Raw genomic sequence first — 23,683 nt, forward strand, 5'->3', positions numbered from 1 at the left:
AGACCATGACCTGAGCTGAAGTCAAACGCTTCACAGACTGAGCCACCCAGGCGCCCCTCCATTTCTTTTCAAACCACCTTCTCATCACAGCACTTTGAGGGAGGTGTCGTGATTACTGAGGACTGGTGATATTAAGAACAGATCTAGGGGCGCCTGGGTGGCTTAGTTGGTTAAGCGTCCGACTTTCGCTTAGGTCATGATCTCGCGGTCGGTGGGTTCGAGCCCCGCGTCGGGCTCTGTGCTGACTGCCAGCTCAGAGCCTGGAGCCTGTTTCAGTCTGTGACTCCCTCTCTCTCTGACCCTCCCCTGCTCACGCTGTCTCTCTCTCTCTCCTAGAAATAAATAAAACATAAAAAAATTAAAAAAAAAAAAAAGAACAGATCTAGTTAATTTCTGCTCGGTAAGCCAGTGACCTTACCCTCTGCATAAAAGTGCTTTCCCTCAGAAATACAGTGAGAGCCACATAGGTTTTTTGAAATTTTCTAGTAGCTGCATTTTATTTATTTTTATTTATTTTATTTTTTGTTTTTTAAATTTTTTATAGTTTATTAATTTTTGAGACACAGCATGAGTGGGGGAGGGGCAGAGAGCGAGGGAGACACAGAATTGGAAGCAGGCTCCAGGCTCTGAGCTAGCTGTCAGCACAGAGCCCGCTGCGGGGCTTGAACCTACGAACCATGAGGTCTGATCTGATCCGAAGTTGGACGCTTATCAGACTGAGCCACCCAGGCGCCCCTGCATTAGTAGCTGCATTTTAAAAAGCAAAAAGGAACAAGGAAAATTGATTTTAATAGCACTTTAAATCACTATTATAGAAATATTTCAACAAATTATCTAACATAAAAATATTAAGGAGATTTTTTAAATTCTATTTTTCAGACAACTCTTTGGAACTTGGTATGTATTTTACATTTAAAGCTCATGTCAATTTGGACTTGCCACATTTCAGGGGCTTCAGAGTCATATATGGCTAGTGGCCACTATCTTGGATGATACAGTTTCACAGTAACTAAATACTGTGGAGAAGACACAGGCAAATACTTGCTCTGTAGTAAAATCCAGATGTTTCCAAGGAAATGATCAATCTGAGCTGGTCCTGAAGCCCAGAGAGATTCCTGAAAGGTGATGTTTCTTCTCTACATCCTACACATTCCTCTCATGCCAAGCCACGGACCAGAGGGCTCTGATCACAGAATGTAGCGCAGGCCAGGCCACTGCATTTCCCACCCATCCACTAATCTGTGAGACAGAGTTTACCTTTGAGGAGGAACTAGGTCAAAGAATCCATTTCCAGGCAATCTTATTGATCAGAAGATATTTAGTGTGTAGGTTTAGTGTGAGCTTGCCTGTCAATGGTATCTGTTATGAATTTGGCCAATTAACTAAAATCTCTTAGGCTTCTTCCTCTATAAAATGAAGACAGTGAGAGAACTTGATTTTCAGGGTTGAATTAAGAATGGTCTAGAATAGGAGCGCCTGGGCGGCTCAGTTGGTTGAGCATCCGACTTCAGCTCAGGTCATGATCTCATGGGTCATGGGTTCGAGCCTCGCGTCGGGCTCTGTGCTGACAGCTAGCTCAGAGCCTGGAGCCTGCTTCATATTCTGTGTCTCCCCCTCTCTCTGACCCTCCGCTGCTCGTGCTGTCTCTATCTCTCTCTCTCTCAGAAATAAATAAAACATTGAAAAAAAAAAAAGAATAGTCTAGAATAGTTCAGGCCAATCGGTTCATGTGCTACTTGACCCATGGCGAACTATGGATGGTAGCTATTTGATGGACTCCAGTGAAAATGTGGGGACCTCTTCCATGGGGCCTTCTCTAAAGAAAGATGATATTCAGTCCAGAATAGACCAATAGCCCCCTGTAACACTGTCCCAGGGAACTCACCTTCACACTGGAAATGTTCAAACTGCTCAGAACTGACTTTATATCCTCCCCACAAAGTTTTGTCCTCCTGATAACTCTGAGAAGTTCCAAGCATCATGGAAAGCAAAGCTCTATCCCAGAGGCCTACCAGTGATTCTCAACTCCTAGGGCGCTCTGCTGAGACCTGATTGGTAAGAGGCAGGGGAAGGCTGTATATAATTTAGAAAATCATAGCCAGTGATCAGAAGCAGATTTACCCGGAAGCTAATGAAACTCAAATGTTAGGCCCAAAGGCCTGAGAAGGGGCTCTTGACTGGGTCTCATTTTTTGTAAAATTTCAACGTTAAGATATTTCATTCACAGCTGGTTAAACTTGTTTATTGGCGGTTAATCTTCCCTTTCATGATGGTTCACTTTTGTCTGATTATGTTGAGATACTGAAGAACGTATCTGGATTTGGGTAAGAGAAAACTTAGCTGAATATATTCAGTTTGGGGTTAATGAGATATAAAGTATGATTTGCAGATGTGTTCATATACAGTTCAGTTGTTCTGGCCAATCTGATGTTAGAATGGTGTTAAGGAGTTTTCTCTTGTTCACAGACAAACACCTGGATTACGGACAAAAAGATGTTAGACTTAATGTTGTTATATGACATCTACATATTCCTAGCAACCGCACTGGCAGTGAGCGTATAGTACAGATGAATTAAGATTTGAAATGTACAGAACTGGAAGCCAGTCCATGAACAATTCTTCTAAATTTTACAGCTCGCGTATGCAAGAAGCTCAATGGGATTTTCTAAATTTGAAAATGGTCTTATACATGACATTACCAGTAATGTGCTTTGAAGCTGATATTCTACTAAGTGATCAAGAGAACAAAACAATTTGTGATCAATCGTGCTGGAGGAAGTTCTGAATTCTCTTCCTATTGTATATATGGAAAATATTACAAAATAACTTTCAAGTGAATATGAGGTCAGAATACGCAGACAAAAACAGGAAAATAAGCCTTATAGTGTTGTATTCGAGAGTTAATAAAACGTGCTATTTTTCTGCTTTGTGATGGCTATGGTTTTATTTTTGCAAAATTGGAATTTGGCTCATCTTTCCACTAAAAATTAATATTCACTATCTAGTTTCAAATTTGAAATTTTGAATTAAGAGTTGCCAAGTTGTGTAAATTTTAGGCCTCAGAAAAACTTGAACTACAATTATACTTTTAAACTTAGGAAATTAACAAAGAAATTAACACATAAGTGGGTGATTTTGTACTTATTAAAAGGGGATATGGGTAAGAGAGTGCTCTAATGTTGCAACTCTTCCGTATCTCAAATCCCATTGATTTCAAGTTGCAGAAGCAAAGAAATTTGGATACTGATAAGGCTTATTTATTTTGTTGCATGAAGGTCTTTAGTGGGTCTCTGGTGGGGAGTACTGAAGTCAGTTTCTATCACTTGAGCTTCAATCCCATGTCAAGTAGACCAATACTTGAGTCAGGAGTGAGGATACATGACTTTCGTGGACTACTGAAAACTTGATGGATACTGATCATGTTAACTAGATTGATTTTTATTATAAGTGGACTAGAAGGAAGTACAGGAGATGGTCAGGAGCTCCTACAAACTCCGTAAGTAAATGCTGTTCTCTTTGATTACAACCCAACCAGGTAGAAAATGCAATCTAAGAATGAGCGTTTCAGAGAACTGCACTACAAATGTTAAAAACAACAACCGAAAACTCCCTGGAGGGGGCGCCTGGGTGGTTCAGTCAGCTAAGCCTCCAGCTTTCGCTCGCTTCACGATATCATGGTTGCGGAGTTCGAGCCCCGCGTTATCAGACTTTGTACAGACAACTTCAGAGCTAGAGTCTGGGTCTCCCATCTCTGGCCCTCCCCTACTCGCAAGATCTCTCAAATATAAACATTAAAAAGAAATCCCTGGAAAACTCAAATCCAATTTTATACTTTGTCCTCAATTTCCTGTATACACGTTAAACTTGTCTAAATTGTGAGAAAATTAGGTCTGTATTCTACAAGTCGCCAGCACTTGCTAACAGAACTGACTAGGAGTAAGGGACATGCAATGTTCAGATACTTACCACTAGAAACACATCTGTAAATTACTACTTTCCGTACCGGTTCAAATAAGCCCCAATACTTTGCTAAGCTACAGCTGCTTTAAGAGAAGGTGTGGGTGGCTCTGAAAAGAGCCTTTTTCAACCAGAAGTCGACTTTACGCCCGCTCGCCGCGGATGCGGCGCGCCAGCTGGATGTCCTTGGGCATGATGGTGACGCGCTTGGCGTGGATGGCGCACAGGTTGGTGTCCTCGAAGAGCCCCACCAGGTAGGCCTCGCACGCCTCCTGCAGCGCCATGACGGCCGAGCTCTGGAAGCGCAGGTCGGTCTTGAAGTCCTGCGCGATCTCGCGCACCAGCCGCTGGAACGGCAGCTTGCGGATGAGCAGCTCGGTGGACTTCTGGTAGCGGCGGATCTCGCGCAGGGCCACCGTGCCGGGCCGGTAGCGGTGCGGCTTCTTGACGCCGCCCGTGGCCGGCGCGCTCTTGCGGGCCGCCTTGGTGGCCAGCTGCTTGCGCGGGGCCTTGCCGCCCGTCGACTTGCGCGCCGTCTGCTTCGTGCGAGCCATTTGGAGCAACTAAAGGCACACCCAGAACCTGGCCGCCAAGGACGAAATTCCCTTTATATACAGTAAGAAGCATTCTGATTGGTCTTGTAATTTTTCAAAAGTTCCGCGCGAGAAAACCATTGGTTGGAGGTCAGATTAATTACTGGAAAGCCTGATTGGATGAATTACTCCACCTCTACGCCTCTTTTCGGTGTCAAGGGTGTTTTATCCTTTCACCTACTGTAACGAGGATTTCTCCATTTGAAATGTGGTTCCGTAAAGCTAAGTGGGACCGGAGATTCTCAGTTCTCGGCAGGCTCGAATGTTACCAGTCCTGCCCACTTCCCTGAGTGTAGCGGTCTTGTCTTTTCCCCTGGACGGTTGGATGAATTATTTTAAAGTAAATCTCCGGTGCCTGGACTGCCACTGTCATTGGCCATGATACCTCCATTAATCGTTTTCTCGCGTGAAACTATATGGCAGGGTCCGTAGGTGGACTTGGTCTGGTAATTCTAGATACGCACAATGGCCAGCAACAAATGATCTCGGACTTCGGTTTGAAAAAATGGATTTTCCTTAAACTCAATTTGAAAATCGCGCGCGGCTTTCTTATTGGCTAAACGCAAATTTCCGTTCTGTTTGTTATCCTTACATTTGAACCTTTACTTGTTATGCTTACATTTGAGCCCCTTTACTTGTTATGCTTACATTTGAGCCCCTTTGCTTTCTTGTAGTTTAGTTCTATTTTTTTTTTTTTTTTGAGAAAGGCTTTAACGTTACCTGGCCTTTTACAAAGATTCAGGACTAATTTTACCAACATGGCACAATCAGGTTACCAGCTTTTCAGGTGAAAGTGTGGATGGCTCTGAAAAGAGCCTTTAATTAGCTGTAGGAATGTGGAAGATCCGGGGTGTTCCGGCCGAGACCTCACTTGCCCTTGGCCTTGTGGTGGCTCTCGGTCTTCTTGGGCAGCAGCACGGCCTGGATGTTGGGCAGGACGCCGCCCTGCGCGATGGTGACGCGGCCCAGCAGCTTGTTGAGCTCCTCGTCGTTGCGGATGGCCAGCTGCAGGTGGCGCGGGATGATGCGCGTCTTCTTGTTGTCGCGCGCCGCGTTGCCCGCCAGCTCCAGGATCTCGGCCGTCAGGTACTCGAGCACGGCCGCCAGGTACACGGGCGCGCCGGCCCCGACCCGCTCGGCGTAGTTGCCCTTGCGCAGCAGGCGGTGCACGCGGCCCACCGGGAACTGCAGCCCGGCCCGCGACGAGCGCGTCTTGGCCTTGGCGCGCGCCTTGCCGCCCTGCTTCCCGCGTCCGGACATGTCAAGCGGACTTAATTCGCAAGCTAGAGATATGATATTTGAGAGGACTAACTCCGCGTATCAGAAAAAAAAAAACCATTTTATAAGCAGCGCGGGTATGAGTCAATAAGCTATCTCATTGGTCAAAATATGTTTGCCTTTGTATCCAATAGGAAGAGAAACTGTGAATCCTTTATTTGCATAAAGCCCTCCCCTTAATGCATGTGTTCTGCTTTTATCCAATCAGAAGTGACAATTCTTGAAACTTCATTTGCATTGAAGAACTATAAAGTTAAGGGCTCCGGACCCCCTCATGACGCTGACCTTTGCTGTGGTGAGTGCGGTTAGCGTTTCTACAGCTCTTAGAGGAAAGCCATGCCTGAACCCTCCAAGTCCGCCCCTGCCCCGAAGAAGGGCTCCAAGAAGGCCATCACCAAGGCGCAGAAGAAGGACGGCAAGAAGCGCAAGCGCAGCCGCAAGGAGAGCTACTCCATCTACGTGTACAAGGTGCTGAAGCAGGTGCACCCCGACACGGGCATCTCGTCCAAGGCCATGGGCATCATGAACTCGTTCGTCAACGACATCTTCGAGCGCATCGCGGGCGAGGCGTCGCGCCTGGCGCATTACAACAAGCGCTCGACCATCACGTCCCGGGAGATCCAGACGGCCGTGCGCCTACTGCTGCCCGGCGAGCTGGCCAAGCACGCCGTGTCCGAGGGCACCAAGGCCGTCACCAAGTACACCAGCTCCAAGTGAGTGTGCCCGGAGGCCCGCTCCAACCCAAAGGCTCTTTTCAGAGCCACCCACCTTATCACCGGAGAGCTATAACTGCCATTTCCTAGCGGAGTAGTTGCAAAGCTAGGCTACCATAGCTTCAGTCCTAAGGAATCCGAAATGATCCGTAGAGGCGATTCTAGAGCCGAGCACGGATTTGGGTGGTCACAAACTAGGCTTTCAGCGCAATACAGTACTGTGGTGCGATGTCCCAAAAGCGCAGTTTCACCTGTAAGGTTTTTTCAACCCACGTCCCGTTTTCTCCTGAAACCACGAATGCTTGCAAGTGTTCATTCCTTTCCCCTGCGTCTGCATGGTTCTAAAGGAGACTGGAATTTCCCTGCTAGGTAAAGTGGCTAAAGTATTTTAAAATAGGGACCCTCAGGTGATAATCCATGCTGCCCTATTGGGAGGAGGAGAGCTCCAGGCTGCGGAAAGAGCAGACAGGCGCAGTCTTCCGGGAGCCCAAACTCCAGCACTGAGTAAACAGAAAGCGGAGCCGCCCTGGTTCCCAAGAGCAACTCTAGGCGGGGGCAAGCTGTCTGCGCACAGATTACAGTTCCTCAAGTTTCGCATTGGAATTGTTTACCGATGGCAACAGCCAATCTAAAGCCGGCTCAGTTTTTCTCGCATGCCAGAAATCCGGGCTCCTATTTCCTGTGTCACGGGTTTTTCTGGAATGTCACTAGAAGGGCGGGAAGTGAGGCCCTGCGTCTCTAAGAAGGACAAAGAGTTTGAATTTCCCGCGCTTCCCCATCGCGTCACCTCGTTGGCTGCTGGGAGGGCCCCACAGAGGAAGGTGTGCTGGGTTTTCTTAGTAAACCTCTTTCAAAGACCCGGGACTCCAAAATAATTCCCAAAAGACAGGAACGGCCTTGGTTGAGGAAGAGGGGTATTTGGGCTGGTCTGGGTCCGGGTTTGGGGGAGGAGGAGGAGAGTGGTGGGTAGACTGAGCTGTTANGTTTTCTGGGAGTGATCTACAACAGTGTCCTCTGGATCAAGAAATAAAATTTAAAGTAGGATTTCTTAAAAAGGACCCTTTCTTTAAAAAGAAAAATTAAATTTAAATCGTCTTTTCCCAGATCCCACATGTCAGTAGACTGCTGTATACATATTTCCTGTCTCAGCAGAGGCAAAATATAGCTGTCAAAGAGGNCCCCCCCAACGATGATCGAACTCAGGCTCAAGTTCTTCCCCTGACGAGGTGAGGTCTGGGTGGTATTATTTCTTATCCTCTTCAAAATGATCTGAGGTACAGATTATTTTCTCCCCATCTTGTCCTTCAAAACTTTTGCCTGCCTGCTTGCTTGCTTTCTTCTCTCTCCTCTCTCCCTTCTGCTCCCCTTCTTTCCTAATATTTGATACTCTACCTAAAACTTGACCCGTAACTGACAAGTTCAAACTAAACCCCAAGCCTCCTAAACTCAGACCTAGGCCTTTTTGCCATCTCTACAGAATACCTGGCTGGTCGGTAACAAATGAATGGAGAATTAAAAAAATATATATATCAGATGCCTGGACTCTATGGTGGGACCCCAGATCTATACTGGGGAGTGCAGAGAAACCAGAAGACATTTGTATAAAATCTCCCCAGTTGTATCCGATAAGGTGCCAACTTTGGACACAACAGTGCTAGCAGGCAAGCCATCAAAGTGAAATTCTAGAAGGGTTTATACACTCCCTTGCTTAATAAAAACACCCACATTTTCTTCAGAGAGGCAATCTCTGAGTAACAAAGCAAACCAGAAAAAAATAACCTGTCTTACTCCCTGATTCTCCTTTCAGTCATGGAAAATTCTTCCTACCTTCCGATCCAACAAAAACGCCCCAGAGACAGAAAGACCTGAATTTTTAGGGGAGAAAGGGGTGCTGCCCTGGGCTGACTTCTGAGCGTCAGGAAGCAGACAGAGGGTTTGGGAAGACTTTTCATTTGGAGGGAGGTCACAAATTTGGAAAAGAGAAGAAAGGTGCCCCCCAAAAATAACAGGGGGTCCAGAAAGTGTTCATGATTTGGGAAAGAGTGGAATGGCCTGGCCCCGCTACATGGCAGGTAAGAGAGCACAGACTTCTCAGTTCTGTCTTCAGTGTCTTTCAGCAACACTGATGTCTTGTTTCTTGGCTTTTCATTTCCATTAATTAATGTATACATTTAAGTGAGTTCTTTTTAATGTCCTTGAAAAACAATAATTGCCCATTCTTCTACAATTGTAATATAGAGGTGGTTTGAAGTGTTGGGGTTCATAGCTAATAATGGCCAGAAAAGAATTTTTGAGACACCTTTGGTGTAAAAAGGTGGTTTTATTAAAGCACGGGGTCAGGACCCATGGGAAGGAAGAGCTGCGCTGAGGTTGTGACGGGTGACTGATTATATACCCTCAGGTTGGGAGGGGGTCAGGGACTGGGTAAGTCTCTAGAGATTTTTGAAAGCAAGGGTTCCAGGCCCTTGCGGGGCTGGGTGCTGTCAGGGAAAGGTCACTTATTACCATTTAGTACAACCTTAGTCATGAGACCCCTCAAATGTATATTATGGGGCGATACGCTTGGAGTGCGATTGCCAGCCTGTGTCTTGAGGGGTTGGAAATAAAGGAATTTTCCAAAGGAATGTTTATGTGTTGAAGTAGACTTATAGGATCCTGCAGGGTCGAGATCATGTTAAGCTAAGATTGCCTTTTGCCCCCAACAAAGCGTCACCATCGAGGCAGCTGGCCTCTTAGGGGAGGTCGCTCTGCCGGTTTCAAGGACTAGTCGGTGAATTGGCTGCAGGCAGTAAGGGAATTTAATTTTTCATTTGCCTTTGGTTGGCCCATCAACCACTAAAAATAATTTCAAGTAGACAAATAAAAATCAACTGTTGTTCCATTATCCAGGACATTTTTGCCATCAATCTTCTGGAAGCTTTACTTTGTGCAAGCCTATATAGACAGATATACAAATGTAATAGGAATGAGATCATAACTTCTGTTATCCTTTAAAATTAATAGAGATCTTGTTTCCGGGTAAACTGGGAAAACTCGGGCCCGGAGGCCTCGACTGAGCCCGTCCCAAAGGAGTCACCAAAGGTTATCTGTCTGGTCAAGAGAAAGAATTCACAGACAGACACAGGACACAGTGGATGAGGGATGCAAGTGGGAGAGTTTGTTGAAGTGAAAAGTACACTCTTGAGATATGAGAAGGAGAAAGCTCGAGAGAGAGAGAGAGAGAGAGAGAGAGAGAGAGAGAGAGAGGCAGAGAGAGGAGGAGGAGAGAGAGGGAGAGAGAGAGCGAGTGAGCGAGCGGCCTCCCCAGGGTTTGTCCTAGGTGTCAACTAGGATATTCATTACTAGGGGGTGAAAAGCAGGGTTTCATACCTCTTCTTCCTCATTTGCCCAAGGGCCCCCTGTCCCCGCGCCTCTCTGTTGGGCCTGTCTGGTGTGACTGCCGTCCCCTGGAGCGGGGCCGGGACGGGCCTCTCGCTTCCCAGACAGCTGCCACTGTCGCTGCCTCCAGGCGTCTAACAACTGCCTTCCCTAACAGACCAGAGGGACGGCTCCTGGCAGGCACAACTGTGTTCTTCTCATCCGCAGGATTTATCTTTGGGGCAGAGCAAACATCTGCTTAACCAAACATCTGCTCTCATCTGCTCTCATCTTTCTGTGAACTGCCCTGGGCCCCTTTGAAGCCCCAGGCCCCTGTCCTGTTTCTAAGCTCAGGATGGCGTATGAGCCTCAATTGCCTGACCGCCTTTGGGGTGAGGTTTTGGGGTGATGCGGGTTCGGAGCCGACGGCCAAGCAAGAATTCTGGAAGACGTCTTTGGTGTGAAAAGGTGATGTTATGAAAGCACGGGGTCAGGAGCGGTAGGCAGAAAGAGCTGCACTGGGTCGTGAAGAGTGACCGATTATATACCCTCAGGTTGGGAGGGGGTTAGGGACAGCGTTAAGTCTCTAAGGAATTTTGGAGGCAAAATTTCCAAGACTTAGAGGGGGTAGCTGCTGTTAGAAAAATCTCATTTATTACCGTTTAGTAAAACCTCAGTCACGAGCCCCTTCAGACGTGTAGCGGGGGCCGTGTGTTTGGAGTATGATTGCTGACATGTGCTTGGGGGTTAAAGACAAAGGAGGTTTGCAAAGGAATTTTCATGTGTTTAATGAGACATACAGGAGCCTGGGGGCGGGGAGGCGTGGGGTCAGGATAATGTTAAGCCAAGATTCCCTTTCGCTCCCAGGAAAGGGTCATCACTGAGGCAGCTGGGCTCCTAGAGGGAGGTCACTGCCAGTTTCAAGGACTTGTCAATGGGCTGTAGGCAGGAAGGGAATTTAATGTCTCATTTGCCTTAGTTTCCCTGCATCACCGTGGCAAGTGCTTAAAGCCCCTTACACCTTGATGAAGGTGATATCAGGGCTCCAGGAAACGGAGTCTATAGGTTTCTGGAGATTAGGCTCTGGATACGATTGCCTTTTTCTTCCAGTTTACTCAGTTCTCCGCAAACTGAAGGAGACTCCTGTCCTGCACGGCTGTGACCTCCATCAGTCAGCCTTCTGCTTTCCCTCATTTCCCTGTTCTTGCGCAGCCAGGAGTGTCCGGGGAGTATCACACATGTCCCACCTGCCTGGGGGGGGGGGCGCGCAGAGGGGTACTGTTAGCCTGTACTTTGCCCTCAGCTTGCCCCACACCCCCTCCTTATTTGAGTCTCATGTCTTTGTGGGGCTCTTATACATAAGAAACCACATTTGTTTTTCTCCTGTTAGTCTGCCCTGTGTCAATACAGTTATTAAACCACCCAAAGCGCCTAGAAAGGTAGAAGGGAACATTTTTCCATCTCTGAATATTCATTGCTAGTTTACAGATGAAACCGAGTGGTTATGCCACTTGTTGGGGTCTATGTATTTGCTAATTTTTTGTCTGGTTGCTGTGCCCATTGTTCAGGGAGGGTGTTGACCTGTTTACCTTTAATCGTGGATTTGCCCACGATGGTATTAAAGGTGGTGGCTTGGGTCATTTGGGGGGCATCACTCAATATTTCCTGGATCTCTCCCATGTATCCAGGAGGTACACATGTTATTAAACCTCTGCTTGTTTTTCTCTTGTTAATCTTTAATTCCTGGGGGGGGGGGGGGGGGCNTCCTCCCCCACCACAGCATACATTTGGAGCATGATTTTTTTTTATCCACTCAGCCAACCTCTGTTTTTTAATGGATGTATTTAGGCCATACACATTATTGCAATTATTGACATTGATGGGGTTCAGGAGATACTACCCCAAAACATGGCATCTTGACATACTGAATATCTTAAGCCAGAGGAGTTTTGGAAAACAGCAAAAGCAAGAGAGTCACTTTGACCTCCTCTTCCTCACTCCTCTTCCCTAAAGACAGGATTAGGGAAACATACTTAGTACCAGAAACAGGGAATTTAAGGCCAAGAAAGCTATATGAACAAACCTTGTTACTTCTTCACCATTTACTACCCGTTGCCCAAACCCCTTTGTCTTTTCAGTCCTTCAGAAAGGTATTTCATTGTCTGAAGGTATAAAAGCTTCTTGCTCTGGTCACTTCTTTAGGTTTTCATTTTTTAAGGAAGACTCCCAAGTACGTGTAAAAATTCCAGTAAAATTTGTATGCTTTTCTCTTGCTGATTTATCTTTGGCAGTTTAATTATCAGACCCAGCCAGGAGTCCTAAAACGGTGGAGGAAAAATGTTTCTCCCCTACATGTTAGGCCTTAAGTTTGCCATTTTAGTTTTGTTTTCTGGTGGTTTTGTTTGTTTGTTTGTTTTTCTCCTCACTGTTATTCATTTGTGTTTTCTAGTTCTGGCTTTCCTGTAGTCTACTTGAATATTTTTTTTCTAATATTTTTTTATTTATTTCTGAGAGAGAGAGAGACAGAGAGAGAGAGTGAGCGTGAGCAAGGGAGGGTCAGAGAGAGAGAGGGAGAAACAGAATCTGAAACAGGCCTCAGGCTCTGAGCTGGCTGTCAGCACAGAGCCTGACGCGGGGCTCAAACCCACGAACCGTGAGATCATGACCTGAGCCAAAGTCGAACTCTTAACCTACTGAGCCACCCAGGCGCCCCTTGAATATTTCCTTTAGACAATTTGAATCTGATTCATCTATTGTCTTTGGATAGTTTTTTAGTGGCTACTCTAGTTATTATACACACATAATATCACAGTCCATTGGTATCTACATGTTACCAGTTCAATCTTTTAAATCTTTTTACCCTCTCTTGTTTATAATTATCTGAAATATTTCCTCTCCTTATATTGAGAACCACATCAGATAGTATTAAAAATGCATTAAAGTGTCCTGTCCAGGCAGTAGTTACTGGGGACAATGACTCTTCTTCTCACATTTCTGTGGAAGCCTTTGCCCCCACCATCTCTCTCCCCAATCTGCCCTGCACGTTATTTTTCAGTCAAATGCCTAGAATTTACCCATTTTGAGAACATGCTGATCACGTTTCATCAAGCCGTTCTACTGCTACGGAGGCCAAGTGTTCGCTGACTTGCGTGACCCAGGGTGACCTAGCTGACCGGAAGCTTTCTTCTGATCCACTATCTGATGCAGGATGGATTCCTGATGCTGCGAATGTTGCACTCCAGCTTCCATTCTGGGGTTTTGAGACAGGCCTGAATCCTGCCCGCTATTCTACCAAGCGTTATACATGCTCCTTCCTCCATCCAAAGTGACCTACTTTATTCAGGAAGTTAGAACAGTCCTACCTCCTGCCCTCAGCTCCTGACATTCCCTTGGCTTTGCATGCATGTGGCCTTTTATGGGAGCATTTACTCTTCCTGTTCGGCCAGCTTCTTCCCCGCTTCCAGGTTTGAACTCAAATCATACCCTGGCGGCGAGGCTCTCCCTGGCCAGCCCTGCACGGCTCGTGTACGCCCTTTTCCCACGTGGTCTCCATGCTACTCATCACCAAAAACGGCACATACTCTTCTATGTATTTAGCTCGTTTGTACCTCGCCACACTGGGAGGACATCACCACGAGGGCATAGTTTTCCTTCTGCTTTTTTCGCTGCCGTGTTCCATGGACCTGGAACTCTCTGGCATGTAGCCAGTATTCAATGAGTTTATGCAGAATGAATGCTGAATACTCATCTCCCTCGTGAAGTCTCTTCGCTCTTCTGATTCACAGTGATTGCTCTTCTTGGCCAGGCACTCTCAAATTCCTGACGGCTTACACCTTCATTTTTGGAGGCAGGATATCCTGCCCTAGTTCATCTTCAGACATACAGCCTCTCCCTTTCCAAAGAGTATCAAGTCTTTGAGGCAGGATTTGAGAAATTTTTTTATATCTTCATCTTGTGGAGACATTGAGCCAGTGGTTATTCTTTATTGCTGTTGTTGATACTGAGGATAATGAGGAAACATTAAAAGATTGAATATTGTCAAGAGAAAAAGTCCTCGGTGTCTGAAGACTTAAGAGAAGGCAAAAAAGAAATGGAAGATGAGTATCTTGACTCTCCTGCCTGGTACCCTGGATCAAAGGATGTTTCTCTGACGGTTGGCTTATGAGTAGATTTTCCTCACATAGCCTCTTGTTCCTTTAACCATCCTGTTTGACTCAAGAAGACCTTTAGGCTTGAGCTTGCAAAAATTCCTGAAATAACTGTTCACCTCCATCTGGGCCTCATCTAGGTCTATCTCATGGACCATAAAAGGAAGAACAGCAAGATTCCTCCCGGCAATCTCTCTCGATGTTCCGTTCCTTGACGTGAGCACTAAGACCAGGCAAAGGCTCTGAGGTAATATAAACACTGTGTTTATAATACATCATTTTTTGGTGTGTATTTCGGTGTTGTGGGGCGTTTATTTCCTCATTTCCTAAGGGTCCCAAGACTGCTTGTGTTTGCGATTCAATGTTTCAGCCCTCTAAGCACAAGGGGTGCAATATGGTATGGATGTGGAGGCTGACAGAGGAATTTTCTGAACCCACTAGAATCCTTTGTGTTGTAGCCAAGTGAGAAAATAGAGAAGGTGAGAGTTGGGAATGGCAATGGAGGCAATGACTTTCCCAACCAGTAGTTTAGAGTCCTTGGTCTTGATGTGGTTCTGTAGTGGTGGGTGGTCTGGAGCTGATGGCCAAAAAAGAATTCTTGAGACGTCTTTGGTGTAAAAAGGTACGGGGACCTTTGCTGTAAAGCATGGGGACAGGATCCAGGGGCAGAAAGAGGTGCACTGGGGTTGTGATGGGTGACTGACTATACATCTTCAGGTTGGGAGGGCGTTAGGGACAGCGTAGGTCTCTAAAGAGTTTTGGAAGCAAGGTTTCTAGGACCTTGAAGGGCTAGTTGTTGTTAGGAAAAGATCATTTATTAGCGTTTAGTAAAACCTGTCATGAGACCCTTCAGGTGTTTGTCAGTGGGCCATAAGCTTGGAGTGTGATTGCCAACATACATCTTCTGATGCTAGACACAAAGGAAGTTTTCAAAGGAATTCTTATATGTTAAAGTAGATTTACAGGATCCTGGGGGGTCGGGTTAATGTTAAGATAAGATTGCCTTTTGGCCTTAGCAAAAGCTCCTAGAGGAATGTCACTCTGCCTTTTGCAAAGGCTGTAGTCAGTTGGGATATTTCGTTTTCAATTTGCCTGTTTTCCACATCAGTCTCATTCCCTCAGTGTAAGCCTGTGCAAGTTAAAGAACAAACAAAAAACCAAAAAAACAGACAATCTGGGTCTCTAAGTTCTGCAATCTCTAAAATGAAAACAGTACTCTCCTTGCCTTCAAGGTGATCCCATGAGGCCGCAGGTGTAAGGTAATGATTTAAGCAGTCTACTGTGTTGGGTCAGAGCCGGGATGGGCCCGTTCTTGCCTTTAGTTTTCATAGTTCAGACACTTCTAAGGCTTGGGCTCTGACTAAGAATTACTTGTTGCCTTTCTTTCTGTTCTTTTGTGAGGTTCAAAGAGTTAAAGCAACTGCTGCACAGATATACTTTTTAAATGTAAACTATATTAGAAATTGTTCTGTTGATTCCTTTCCAGAATCAGTCACAATCCTGGAAAAGGACAAATAGCCAAAAGACAGCAATGAGGACAATCATTCTTGCTTCAGAATGGATTTTAAACTAACATTATTGAGAAAATAAAATTGTTTCAATCATTAGCGCTAAAGTTCTTCAAATTACAGTGGATTATTCAAAAACCTCCCGCTAGGTGGAGGGCTTTTATGCAAATGAAGGATGCTGATTCTGATTTTTCGTTGGTTCCTTGAAAACAGCCAATGGTAGACTTGTATTCAGCATACCTCCCGTTAGTATAAATACTTCTCTTGCTCGCAGTCTAGGTATATACTGCTTGGGTTTTCTTTTGAAGACTTTTGCATCTCTCTCTTGTTAGTCATGTCCGGACGCGGGAAGCAGGGCGGCAAGGCGCGCGCCAAGGCCAAGACGCGCTCGTCGCGGGCCGGGCTGCAGTTCCCGGTGGGCCGCGTGCACCGCCTGCTGCGCAAGGGCAACTATTCGGAGCGAGTGGGGGCCGGCGCGCCCGTGTACCTGGCGGCCGTGCTCGAGTACCTGACGGCCGAGATCCTGGAGCTGGCGGGCAACGCGGCGCGCGACAACAAGAAGACGCGCATCATCCCGCGCCACCTGCAGCTGGCCATCCGCAACGACGAGGAGCTCAACAAGCTGCTGGGCCGCGTCACCATCGCGCAGGGCGGCGTCCTGCCCAACATCCAGGCCGTGCTGCTGCCCAAGAAGACCGAGAGCCACCACAAGGCCAAGGGCAAATAAGCTGTTGACTTTTCACAGGCCTCTTTTTTCCTGATCAAAAAAAACCCTACCTAACTACTTAAAAAGGCTCTTTTAAGAGCCACCCACAGGTTCCTTTGGAAGAGCTGTCGTGCTTTTGGACTGTTAGGGAGTGTTTAAAAACCTGGGGGGGCGGGGAGTGAAATGTCACAATATCCCTGGGAAAGCTTTTCCCCATAGAAATGCTTTGAACAGTTTTGGGAGAAGACCAACACAGGAATTTAGTGTAAACGTTGCAAACCCCATTAGCTGTGTTTAGCCACGTCGTGTGTGTTAATTTCTAGTCCAGTAGAAATGGGCATTGATGTATTCCACAGATGAAGTTGCAAAGTTCTTCGTAATGACAGTAGCTTGGCTTTGGAGAAAGAGGTCCTAGTGAAAGGCACTAGAATCTTCAAATTATTTTATGGAAGACATCAACGTCCAAGCTTATGAAAACACGGCATGTGTGCCAAATCAAGGAGGATAAGGTCACAGATCCTTGATAAGTCATGCTTGTAAATAAAGAGCATTTTACTAGTTCTTCACATTATTTGTGCCACACCCAAGAAAATTCTGAATGTCATTTTAGATGCAGCCCATGTATACCTTTACCTAAACACCTGCAGAATAGCTTGATGGTTTCTCTCTTTAAAAAGTCCATTGGAAAGTCCCTATGTTGCTTTGCGTGATTACCTTACTTTACATTTTAAAATATCTGAAGCTCTCCGTGCAAGAATTTTGTACACAGTGCATATAAGCGCGAAAGGGTAAATAAATGACGTCAGAGTAACCACACTTAAGGGCGGGGTTTAGGATTCATTCACCAACCTGAAAGCAACTCTTAATCCGGGCTCCCTGCAGGGAGTTAGACCAATCTGGGGAGGGCGCGGGAACTTTTGAATGTTCTTGGGCCCAATGATTGGCGGTCAGGCTGTATAAAGGAAGGAGGGCTGTGCCCCTCTCACCGCTTTCGGTGAAGACACTCTCTTTGCGCTCTCGAGATGGCTCGCACGAAGCAGACGGCGCGCAAGTCGACGGGCGGCAAGGCCCCGCGCAAGCAGCTGGCCACCAAGGCGGCCCGCAAGAGCGCGCCGGCCACGGGCGGCGTCAAGAAGCCGCACCGCTACCGGCCCGGCACGGTGGCCCTGCGCGAGATCCGCCGCTACCAGAAGTCCACCGAGCTGCTCATCCGCAAGCTGCCGTTCCAGCGGCTGGTGCGCGAGATCGCGCAGGACTTCAAGACCGACCTGCGCTTCCAGAGCTCGGCCGTCATGGCGCTGCAGGAGGCGTGCGAGGCCTACCTGGTGGGGCTCTTCGAGGACACCAACCTGTGCGCCATCCACGCCAAGCGCGTCACCATCATGCCCAAGGACATCCAGCTGGCGCGCCGCATCCGCGGGGAGCGGGCGTAAGTTCCCTTAACGAAGGCGCCAACCTTAAACCCAAAGGCTCTTTTCAGAGCCACCCAATTAACTCAGCAAAAGCGGCTGTGAACTTTTAGGTGCTCTTTTTGTGAACATGACCATGTTGCTGAACATTAATTGAAATCCGTGCTTACCCTCCAGTCGTATTCCATCTGTTTTGGACACCATGTAACACGCCTATAATGCTTCTGTTTACGCACTTTCCTAGATCAGCTTATGTACGTTTACTAAAAAGGGGACGACCTTGAACCAGTGCTTATTAAAGTGTCTAGTTCCCTTTTCACTCCAACCAATTATCTTTAGAGAAAACATTTTTTACACTACATTTTTAAAGTTTATTTTTTAAATATTTTTATTTATTTCTAGGAGAGAGCGTNGTGAACTTTTAGGTGCTCTTTTTGTGAACATGACCATGTTGCTGAACATTAATTGAAATCCGTGCTTACCCTCCAGTCGTATTCCATCTGTTTTGGACACCATGTAACACGCCTATAATGCTTCTGTTTACGCACTTTCCTAGATCAGCTTATGTACGTTTACTAAAAAGGGGACGACCTTGAACCAGTGCTTATTAAAGTGTCTAGTTCTTATCTTTAGAGAAAACATTTTTTACATTACATTTTTAAAGTTTATTTTTTAAATATTTTTATTTATTTCTAGGAGAGAGCGTGAGCAGGGGAGGGTCAGAGAGAGAGGGAGACACAATCCAAAACAGGCTCCAGCCTCCGAGCTGGCAGTCAGCACAGAGCCCGACGCGGGGTTCGATCCCACGAACCGCGAGATCATGACCTGAGCCAAAGCATGACGCTTAACCGACTAAGCCACCCAGGCGCCCCTACACTACATTTTTAAAACCTTTCACTTTAGAAGAATAAAGTACTGAAGAACAGGGCCGCCTCCAATTCCAAAGGCTTTGCCTTTGTTTCCCGTACATCTTAGATCTTACATCTACCTTCTTTGGCCTACATCTGAGATGTGGGTTAATGCACCGAGCTAAATCAGGTAGATAACCTTCAGCAAAAAACAAGATTCACCTGAATTGTGTGGTTTACTTGCATTTATTTACATTCCAGGATTTAAAAAACTTTTTAATGTTGTATTTATTTTTGAGAGACCGAGAGTGTGAGGCAGAGAGGGAAGAGACAGAATCTGGAACAGACTCCAGGCTCTGAGCTGTCAGCACAGAGCCCAATGCGGGGCTCGAACCCACAAACGGTGAGATCAAGACCTGAGCTGACCTGAGCTGAAGTGGGATGCTCAACCGACTGAGCCACTCAAGTACCCCTACATTCCAGGATTTTGAGAAAACAGCTTAGAGTGTACAAAACATTTGCATTTTTCTAAATAGTAAGGTTGGATATTTCTATCAGTGAGTGTGTGTGTTGTTGATTGTGTTGTACTTTTAACATTAAGTTTTCCAGGCCCTCCTACACACAACTGTCTGGCACAGAGCTTTGCTACCCATGTAAAGGGCCTGTCAGAGGCATCAATGATGTTCTTGGCTTGAGCCAGGGACTGTTTCCCTGCCCGGTCCCATATCTGGGCCCCAGCTGAAGTGCAAATATCTTGGTTTTTTTTTATTACTGTTGTGCTGGCTCTCATGTACATTCCCCCCCACTCAGTATTTTGAGGGGACGTGGCTAAGGTCATGCTGTTAGAAAAAGGGTGTTTAAGTCACAGGGCCTGAGAAGATAGCTTGGTAAGGTACAAGTGCTCATTGCTGTCTGAGGGTTAGACGGCCAGGGGACAGTGGCTCAGACTAGCTGTCCCCACTCCGTTCCCAGTCAAGGAATGTGGATTTGTCTCTAAGTCTTCATTTACTTGAGCCCCTCAACAGAAAAAGTACCCAGGGTCTGGAAGATAAGGATAGCACCATCTTAGAATTCATAACCTTGTTAACCTTTGTGCCAGGAGTAGTCTGGAAACTGGCAGTTACAGGGCAGCATTTAGGTTTTTATATGGCCTATATTCAAATTCCAATTTTACCACTTACCGTGTCCTCTGATGCAAATTGATTTCTCCATCATCAGAAAATTAGGGAATGACACTACCCCTCTTAGAACTGTTCCTGGGATAACACAAGTCGCTTTTGGGACACATGGCATTGTAGAAATGCTATTAATTTTCCTGAGCTGTGCATGATTTTCCCTTATACTCTAACATTTTTTTAAACTGAAATAAAATCTCAAATTTTACCCTCTAAATGTTCTTTTCATTTGGCATCACTTTATTGAAGTAGATTTGGCTCAGTCTGGAAATCAAACTTCAGCGGGTATTTTAAAATCAAAGAATGGAAGAAATTCCATCATAAATATTGCAAATATTTTGTAAACTCAAAGCTGTTTTCTCAAAATCCTAGAATGTAAAATAGGTGCAAGTAAACCACAAAATTCAAGGTGAATCTTGTTTTTTGTTGAGAGTTGTCCACATGATTTAGCTCGGTGCATCAGCCCACATCTCAGATGTAAGCCAAGGATGGTAGGTGTAAGAGCTAAGGTGTGGGGAAAAAGAAGAAAATTTTAATATCACTGCAGGAAGCATTTCTTACTTTCCATTAGGGGCGTGGCTAAAGTCATGCTGGAGGGGGAAAATGGGTATTTAACACACAGACTGTACTTTTTAAATGGCTGTTGCAAGGTTCTCCGTGAAACAAAGTTATTCTTTCACAGACAACAAGGTGATACTACACCACAGGCTGAAATTTACAGCTACTACTGTTGGCTCTAGAACTGCTTCTGGTTTGTTACAGACTTTCAGACTAGAAGAGGCAGCCAAGGTCATCGTGTATTTTTCAGACCAAAATATTTCGTAGTAGCTCTTCCAGTCATCCCAGTAGAAGTGACTCAGTAATCAATGAGTGTCTGAGATTTAACACAACACTGGGAAGTCCATGTAGAAATTTGAACTGCACTCCAGACTCGGCTGCCAAGAGCCAAGAGGCTGACTTGTCAACGCACCTTTGGAAAGAAGACCTGGGGATAGTTTTAGACAACCATATTTAACACACTGTGTATGAAAAACAAAACAGTCTGTCAATCACTAGATGAATGGATAAAGATGATATCTTACACAGAGCTTGACAATACTGGTTTGAAATGCATGTGTCCACTTATTTGCAGATTTTTTCAATAAATACAAGAGTCCTGTAAATGTTTTTCTCTTCCTTATGTTTTCTTAATAACATTTTCTTTCTCTGGTTTACTTTATGATAAGAATACAATATATAATGCAAACACAACATATGTATTAATAGACTTTATGTTATCAGTAAGGCTTCTGATCAACAGTATGGTATTGGTAGTTTTGGGGGGGGGAGGTAGTGGTCAAAAGTTATGTCCGGATTTTCAACTGTGCAAGAATCAGTCCCCCTAAACGCCTGCGTTGTTCAGTGGTCAACTGTAAATAGAATGGGATATTAGTAATAAAAAGAATGAAATCTTGCTATTCACAACGTGGATGGACTTAGAGGGTATTAGGCTAAATGAAATAAGTCAGACAGAGAAAAGACAAATACTGTATGATTTCATTTACATGTGGAGTCTAAGCAACAACGAAAACAACAACAGCTGCCACCAGAGATAAGTACAGAGAACAAATTGGTAGCTGGGGGCGAGGGGTAAGAGGCAAAGAAGGTAAAGGTGATGAAGAAGTAAAAACATCCAGTTATATAATAAATAAGTCACAAGGATGAAAAGTGCAGCATAGGGCATATGATCATATTGTAATAACTTTGTATGGTGACAGACGGTAGCTACACTTATGATGAGCATTTCATAATGTATCTAATTGTCAATTCACTATGATGTACACTAATATACTGTTGTATGTTGCTATACTTCGATTGAAAAGAAAACAAAACCAAAATATCCAGAATCCATCAATGTCTTGTACTTTATTAAATGATGATATGATTAAAAAAAAAAACCTTCACTATTATATATGTATCTGTGTTGCCTATACTGTGTGCAGGGTAAAAGCCTGAAAATGAAGGCTCGGGGCAATCTCCTAACTCCAGACAGATTCTTTAAGCAACAATACCAACTAAAACTCAGGCACATTTATGTAGGACGTCTTTGTGTCCATCTCTGTTGTAGCCTTTCGCTTACATTAGGTAATGTCAATCTTTACAAAAGTTCACTGAGTATGATCATCACTCCACCTTAATAAATAAAGAAAACGAAGGGCAACTTTCCAAGGTCACACAACTGTAATAGAGGAAAAATAACTTTCCCCTACCCTGAGATTTTGGCTGAGACCCCTGTCATAACAGGCACATTAACGGGAGGAAAACAAAGGTTTAATGACATATATACCTCATATATACATGGGAGAAACTCTGAAATACCTAGTAAAACTCCCTGAAAAGGCCCAAGACACCACCTTACATACCATGTTCCACTAAAGACAGATGTCCCTGTGGGAGGGGCGAGCCCAGGGAGCCAGTCAGAGGCTCCCAGGAAAAGGATTGGAAACAAGGCAAGGGTGTTATGCAGAATAAAGTCTCGGCTTTCTCCACTGACGAGATTCTGTGCTCATTTAGTCGTCCTTTTTCTGGCACAGAGAGGGAGACACAGATTGAGATCTCCTTTATCAAGGTCAAACGCCCCTTAAGAGTGACTTCTACTCTGCTTTGAGATTCTCCGGTATTTTTAAAAACTAAACTCCTCAAAAATAGCCCTTATGTCAAAGAGGCCTATTTGGGGGCGGCATATTCTGTACCCTTCATAGGAACGTGGCATATTTGGGGAAGATGTGTCTTGAGCTCGTCCACTCCTGCTTTGGGGTGACATCTTAGGATTCCCTTCCCAGCTATCACCTCCCTTCTGAAGGAGAGAGCACAGCACTTGGTTATAAAAAATAAGCCCCTGTGAACACTCTCACGAGCAGACAGAATTTCAGATACAAATACCAACAGGCTCAGGAAAGGCTCCCTCCCCCCCACGTCATTGGCTCTCAGTGCAGAGCGGGGCGGAGCCCGGGGTGCGGCCGCGGGGCTCGGTTCCCGCCCGCGCTTTCGGTTCTCAACCAGGTCCGACGCCTGCTTATAATTACTGCGATCGCGACAACAGGGCCATCGCTGCGACCTGCTCCCGTAGCGCACCGAGGCAGCCATGTCCGGCCGCGGCAAGGGCGGGAAGGGCCTGGGCAAGGGCGGCGCCAAGCGCCACCGCAAGGTGCTGCGCGACAACATCCAGGGCATCACGAAGCCCGCCATCCGGCGGCTGGCCCGGCGCGGCGGCGTCAAGCGCATCTCCGGCCTCATCTACGAGGAGACGCGCGGGGTGCTCAAGGTGTTCCTGGAGAACGTGATCCGGGACGCCGTCACCTACACGGAGCACGCCAAGCGCAAGACGGTCACGGCCATGGACGTGGTCTACGCGCTCAAGCGCCAGGGCCGCACCCTCTACGGCTTCGGGGGCTGAGCTCTCCTCCCCACTTGTTCCACTAAAGGCCCTTTTCAGGGCCGCCCACTTTCTCTGAAGAGAGTTGTACGCGTCCTAACTCTTTCTCCGCTGGTGCAGCCGCTAGGAAGGCTCGCTCGACGGCCTGCAGAGGCCCCGGTGTCCGTGCTACGCGCTGAGCGCCACCTCGCCTTCCTGGGATCTTCCCGCACCAATCAGCTCGCAGCACTGTGCGGCGGGCCAATCCGGAGCAGCGGCTGGCCGAGGGGAACCAATGGGGAGGCGTTGGTCGGTCCCCACGCCCACCGCCCTTTACGTGGGGTTGGAGTCCGCCTCTCCTGCGTCCCTTCCTCCCCGAGACCATCCCGGCGGCGGGAGAGCTTCAGGCCCCGCCGGACGCCCTGATCCCCGGAGGCTGCGCTGGGTATTTGCCCAAGTACCCGGACGGTGCTCCCGCCTCTGCGGCAGCCAGGGAAACCAGAGTGCGTGGCCCGAGAGAATGTTCGTTCCCGTGGGATGGCCCCCAGCGATGTCCGGACAGGGAGCCACGTTCTGGCTCCCCTCGTCCCCGCGGGC

The 23,683-nt window shown here is 46.4% G+C and overlaps 6 protein-coding genes across 8 annotated transcripts in view; 4 read left to right on the plus strand and 2 right to left on the minus strand.

Moving 5' to 3' along the window:
- The window catches only part of LOC144232916 (histone H1.1-like), a 35,213-nt gene that overhangs the window by 3,936 nt on the left and 7,594 nt on the right, over window positions 1-23,683 (plus strand). The gene's annotated exons all lie outside the window — the stretch shown is intronic.
- LOC144232864 (histone H3.1) lies at window positions 4,101-4,511 on the minus strand. Its single transcript, XM_077765701.1, has one exon. The coding sequence runs from the start codon at window positions 4,509-4,511 to the stop codon at window positions 4,101-4,103; it is 411 nt and encodes a 136-aa protein (XP_077621827.1).
- Window positions 5,362-5,820, minus strand: LOC144232865 (histone H2A type 1-E). The gene has a single exon (XM_077765702.1). The coding sequence runs from the start codon at window positions 5,808-5,810 to the stop codon at window positions 5,418-5,420; it is 393 nt and encodes a 130-aa protein (XP_077621828.1). The 5' UTR covers window positions 5,811-5,820; the 3' UTR covers window positions 5,362-5,417.
- Window positions 6,127-16,818, plus strand: LOC144232915 (histone H2A type 1-B). Of its 2 annotated transcripts, XM_077765757.1 has the most exons (3): window positions 6,127-6,541; window positions 14,187-14,293; window positions 15,887-15,975. In XM_077765757.1, the coding sequence occupies exons 1-2, from the start codon at window positions 6,165-6,167 to the stop codon at window positions 14,290-14,292; spliced, it is 483 nt and encodes a 160-aa protein (XP_077621883.1). In that variant the 5' UTR covers window positions 6,127-6,164; the 3' UTR covers window position 14,293; window positions 15,887-15,975. The 2 variants fall into 2 exon arrangements, with proteins under 2 accessions (XP_077621883.1, XP_077621885.1); XM_077765759.1 differs by lacking the exon at window positions 6,127-6,541 and having other exon boundaries at window positions 13,871-14,293; window positions 15,887-16,818.
- On the plus strand, window positions 17,264-17,913 carry H3C2 (H3 clustered histone 2). The gene has a single exon (XM_077765703.1). It carries the CDS (start codon window positions 17,283-17,285, stop codon window positions 17,691-17,693), a length of 411 nt encoding a protein of 136 aa, XP_077621829.1. The 5' UTR covers window positions 17,264-17,282; the 3' UTR covers window positions 17,694-17,913.
- H4C2 (H4 clustered histone 2) lies at window positions 22,612-23,677 on the plus strand. Its single transcript, XM_077765704.1, has one exon. It carries the CDS (start codon window positions 22,817-22,819, stop codon window positions 23,126-23,128), a length of 312 nt encoding a protein of 103 aa, XP_077621830.1. The 5' UTR covers window positions 22,612-22,816; the 3' UTR covers window positions 23,129-23,677.

Source organism: Crocuta crocuta, unplaced genomic scaffold, assembly GCF_008692635.1.
Source record: "Crocuta crocuta isolate KB4526 unplaced genomic scaffold, BGI_CrCroc_1.0 scaffold811, whole genome shotgun sequence".
NCBI lineage: Eukaryota > Metazoa > Chordata > Mammalia > Carnivora > Hyaenidae > Crocuta > Crocuta crocuta.